General features: G+C 39.2%; 1 protein-coding gene across 1 annotated transcript; it reads left to right on the top strand.

Annotated features, from left to right (window-relative positions):
* Positions 1–265: 265 nt before the first annotated feature.
* Positions 266–3,532, top strand: AAED1 (AhpC/TSA antioxidant enzyme domain containing 1; the record flags this gene model as incomplete). Its single annotated transcript, XM_010074905.1, has 5 exons — positions 266–340; positions 1,852–1,905; positions 2,322–2,427; positions 2,651–2,782; positions 3,405–3,532. Coding segments are annotated over 5 exons (495 nt in total), but the record flags the coding sequence as incomplete, so codon positions are not given.
* Positions 3,533–5,260: the final 1,728 nt, after the last annotated feature.

The following is a 5,260-nucleotide window of genomic DNA, read 5'->3' as shown; positions in this document are numbered from 1 at the left end:
AGGGAAAGAAGTATTGTGTTCCCCAGCCTGCAAAGCCAGCTCCCACATTCCTAGAATACTCTGAGATAAAAATATTAGCAAGGCCCCAAGCCTGGTGTCCTTGTTCAGGCTTGGATCCTAACCCAAATTTGGTGACTGCAGAGAACTTTAGTCTTTCTCGTTCCCAGTTCCTGGTCGCCTCCGAACTGGTTTGTGCCTGAAGTCACAATCTGATGCTTCATTGCTATCCAGTTATGTCTGTTTCTAACACCTCCAATGGGCTCTGTTGCAGAATTTTTTGTGCTACACCTGCAAGGAGTATGTAGAAGACCTGGCAAAAGTCCCCAAGGCGTTTTTACAAGTAAGTACTATAGTCAAGCAAATTTGTTATGTCCCGCTGCAGGCTTGCGAGAGGCTTAAGCCTTCTAGGAATCAAAAAAAAGGCTCAGAAGAAAGTTAGAGCTTTAATTGTTGGCTACAATAACCATAATGTATCTGCCTAGGAGCCACAGGAAAGGATTTATTGCACTACGTGCTCTGTTGCAGCAGCATTATTTCTCCCTGCCCTATTAGCTTGGTGCTGTTTTTTCTGCTGTGTTCTGAACAGTTAGGTAACATCTGATGGACATTTCATTTGGTATTAGCAGTGCCCTGGGCAGCTGTCTTCTCCTGACCACTAACTAACTACTGCCCTTTCCATTGTGCTGGTACAGCTGACTGATGGTTGTGCATGGAACAAGATCAGAAAATTGATCTGGATTAAAAATAGTTTATTTTTCTATGCTTATTTGTAAGCTGTATCAGTTGTGTGACCTGTTCTCCAGGCAGCTGCACAAACAGGAGTGACATACTGACAGAAAGGAGAAATGGAGTGGGCAGGGGTTGCTATGGATGGCTATTTGTTGGGTGGTAGGAGATACCAGAGAAAGACAATGATCCCCTGCTAAATGTGGAAGGTCAATCTGTCTCTTCTAGGCTGCTGATTGAAACTATGTCATATTTTATTCTCAACAGCAGCATGGCCAATGACAGAGACCCAACTCCTTGCTGACAGCAAGCCTTAGATGGACTAGGAACTTGAGGAGGAAAAGGGGTAATTTATATGGCAGCTCCCCTTCTCAGGACAGATTTTTCTAAACTGCTTAATCAGTGTTACTCAGAATGACATTTTCTTAATTTGGCTGCTCAAATAAATGTTTACAGAGACCAAAAACCATCCATGCTTTTCTTAGTTTGAGTATTCTGGTTTTGGGAGGGCTTCTTTTCATAACAAGCAAAATTATTCTATGTGGGAAAGGCAAATATTACATCCTAATATTAAAACAACCTTATGTTTTATTAACTATTCTACTGGCACACCTAAATGAACTTAAATTTTGGCCTCTATTTTAGATGCAGGCCTAACGTTGCACCTGCAAAAGACAGCAGCACATGCAGATGCAAGTTGTATCTATTAATGAGTGGTTGTATGCGTAAATCACAGACATACTTGTATGTGCACCAATATTTGCATGCTGCTTCTTTACATGCAGGTGTAACTAAGTGGAAATTTTGCATTCCCCAAATCATAGCAGATTGCAACCACTTGAAAAGATGACACTATTAATGCTACGGAAAACTTGAAGTTTGCACATCTGCAACTTAAAAGTTACCTTTAAAAATAATTTTTCACTTAATAATTTAATGTAGCTGATAACTGTGGGTGGTAGACAAAGGTGCAGGCTCCAAACGTGTATGTGATGTTAATTTCAAATAATTTTAACTCGGTGCGCTGTGATCATTAACTCTGGAGACGAGATTCTACTAATGCTTTGCAGCCCTGCAGAAACACTGAGTTCCTCTCTACAGTTCCATACCCATGTTCTGTTCTAGGAAGCCAATGTGAGGCTTATAGTTATTGGACAGTCATCTTATCATCACATCAAGGTAAATAACGTAGTCATTAAATAAATTGTATGCTCTGTTGGGTTGTCATGGTCTGCATTGAGGGATTTCTCTAGGAGTGAAAACGTTGTCATTTGCAACCACAGAGAAAGAGGACACTATTCTTTTTCATGAAGCAGTTCTGATAGTAGTACATGAATATAGCAAATAACTAAAACTTTCAGTTTGAAAAACACAAAGGCTTGCTAAGGAAACACCTTTTCTTGATTTCACTGGAAGCTTTGTTTTATTAAAAGCTTCAGTGCTAAGAAGTTTTGGGCTTTAATTTAACATGACAAATCCACAGATTTCCAAATTGGGGCAGGGTGTCATTATTTTTTCCACTGTCAGTAGATCCCAGGTAATTACTGTTTTAACCTTAAAAATATTTTTTTTTTTTGCATGCATATATTTTGCAGCCCTTTTGCAGTTTAACTGGGTATACACATGAAATGTATGTAGATCCACAAAGGGAAATTTATAAAACGCTTGGCATGAAAAGAGGTGAAGGTAATAACGCATCAGGTAAGAATAATTTTCTCACCTTGTTTGAACTTACACAGAACAAAACAAGAACGATCTGATATGACCACAGTGTAAATAGGAAGGGAGTTGCCCACCAGACCATCTTTTGTGGACTATGTTTTGTCAAAACACTAGTAGTCTAAACTATTCGTAGCAGCTGTTCAATTTTCTCCTTAGATACATTTGTATTTCTAGATAACAAGTATTTTGCTGTTTTGTTCAGTGCGGAGCCCTCATGTGAAATCAAACATGTTCCTGGGAAGCATTAGGAGTATGTGGAGAGCAATGACTGGCCCAGCTTTTGATTTTCAAGGAGACCCCGCTCAGCAGGGAGGAGCTTTGATTTTAGGCCCAGGTGAGCTTCTTTGTTTGTGTGAAAGTTACAGCCTTCTCCTTCAGCTGTTTGCTTTAACGCCACTATCTCAGCTGCTGTCCCTGTGGATCCCAAGGAGACAGTCTTGCATCAAACTGTGTGATTTTTGCTGGCTGAAGGAGCCCATGGAAGTGTCATTATGTAGTCCCACCTCCCACAGAGGTGGCACAAAGCTGATCACAGTCATGCAGAGGTCTGTAAGAGTGCTGATGGAACAACTCTTTGGAGGGTTTTCTTTTGTCATCGTGATGTTCACCTACATTCTGCTTTCACATTTGATTCTAGGCATTTCATGTGGTTCTAGTAGAGGAATAATGCCTGAAGAGGGGGCTGCAACATGACAGAGTCATCTCATCACATCATTAGGAAACAACATGCTACAGCGTATTTAATTCAGCTAGATACCTCAACATTCCTTGCTTCTATAACTTAATTAAAAAAATCATTGTCATTGTTTAAAACACAGTGTATTGTGCAATCTATAGAGCTAGTACACATTCGTGCAAGAGTAGTAGGAAATCAGAGTGCTGCTTTGATTGACTTATGTCTTTGAAAAAATTAATATTTTACTCAAGTATTTACACATTATTCTATTCCGTTCTAGGCAATGAAGTGCATTTTTTGCACCTTGATGAGAACAGGCTGGATCATGTTCCCATTAACACAGTTTTGCAGCTGGCAGGAGTTAAAACAGTAAATTTCACAAACGAGCCCCAGATTATTGACATATGACACTGACACAATACTTACACACTTTTTTATTTGTGCTCTACAAGAACAATTCTCCTGTAAATTCCTGCCAGCATTGGTACTGTTGGTCTTTGTGGACATCTGAAACCTTATCTAGAAAATTGGAGCACAGAATAAACTACCTGGCTCTGAAGATGGACAAAAAAGTGCTATTTTCATTACATATAAGGTAACAAAAACTAAAACACAACTGAGGCTTATTGCATTGCCTCATTAAACAATCTTGCTAATATATTTTAAAAATCTTTTTTCAAGATGCACTAAACAAAAAAAAAATCTGGTTTTGCTCAGGAAGAAATTGGGATTCTTGCCTTCAGCAGATCACACTGGCTTACAATCCAATACTTCTCAGCAGTGTTTTAAAGCTTCCAGCACCTGTGTGACAATTTTGTATCAAAATATACCTTGAAAAATCACGGTTTTGAACACTGGGACTTAAGCTTATGCATACTTTTGCGTCTGGCACTGGCAGACATTACAAAATACATTTTATAGTTTTAAATAAATATTTTAAATACATCATCCATTGTCTGCAATTTTTTTTGAGTCATACAAAAAGGTAGGTCTCTAAGACCAGGGAGAGGTATGTCTTAAACATACTTCTGATCAGATTATCAGTTTGGGAGTCAATTACTTGTTTTCCTATGAAGATTTATAGCAGAATATTCTCTCTTGTATATGTGTACTTTCTCTCATAGCAAGAGGTCTCTGAAAAAGTGTCCTTAGTTATTTCTGTCCTAGACAACTGAGATAAGGACAACAGCATTTTGGCTTGCAGTTCTGTCAGATTTCATATTATCTATTTTTCTAGAAAAGTTTATGTTCAGAATCTATTGCTTTCATTAAAGTAGATGCAGCCTCTTCCATCCATGAGCCACTTCTTTTTAGCAATTTTAAAGTAAGATTGTCTGAGATTTATGGAGGACCATATCCTCCTCTGCAGTTTTGATCTTTGGCCTTCACTGTAAAATGCTACTATTCATATGTGGCTCACCTGCAAATTCCCTTCCCTTTTAAACTTTAATGCAGTTGTAAAATGGTATTCTGTGAAGAGGTTTGTCCCTGCATCCATTAAGGTCACTGGCAGGCCCAGAGCAAGCTTCAAAGAGCCCTACACCATTAAGAGCACATGAAATTAAATGCAGTGTTCCCTGACAGAAAATTAAAAGCTTGCTTAAGAAACATAGTGATACTAAGCAATGTAATTCCATTAAAGGTACTACATAGTACCTTGTTAACTACATACACATCTTGATACGGTGTGCTCAGAAGAAGGATACTATTAATGTAAAAATACTGTGTTAATTTCCCTGCCTTGGACACAGCAATCGGCACAGGGCTAAAAGCAGTCACGTGCAGGCTGAACCTGTGTGATTTCAGGGCTGGCCAGAGGCTACCTCAGAACTTGGCATCATGGACTGGGACTGGCAGCTGAGGCTCACAGGGGGATGAAGTCTGCTTTTCGTGAACCACTGCCTCGCACGCCCCACCCATAAATAAGGAGCCACCCCCTCCCTCCAGGGCTCTCCCAGCTCACCGGTATTTTTGAATATGTCTGAAATTCTGGAATGCAGATGCCTCTATGTTGCTTAAACCACAACACAAAGCAAGCTAGAAAACTGGTCTTATGTTTGTAAATCAAAGACAAGAAACACAAAAAACTTAAATTATTTTCAAAGAGAGAGAATTATATTCAGTTTATTTGAAGTG

This window comes from Pterocles gutturalis, unplaced genomic scaffold (genome assembly GCF_000699245.1).
Source record: "Pterocles gutturalis isolate BGI_N339 unplaced genomic scaffold, ASM69924v1 scaffold51497, whole genome shotgun sequence".
NCBI classification, from domain to species: Eukaryota; Metazoa; Chordata; class Aves; order Pterocliformes; family Pteroclidae; genus Pterocles; species Pterocles gutturalis.
This window is presented reverse-complemented; position numbering and strand designations above follow the sequence as displayed.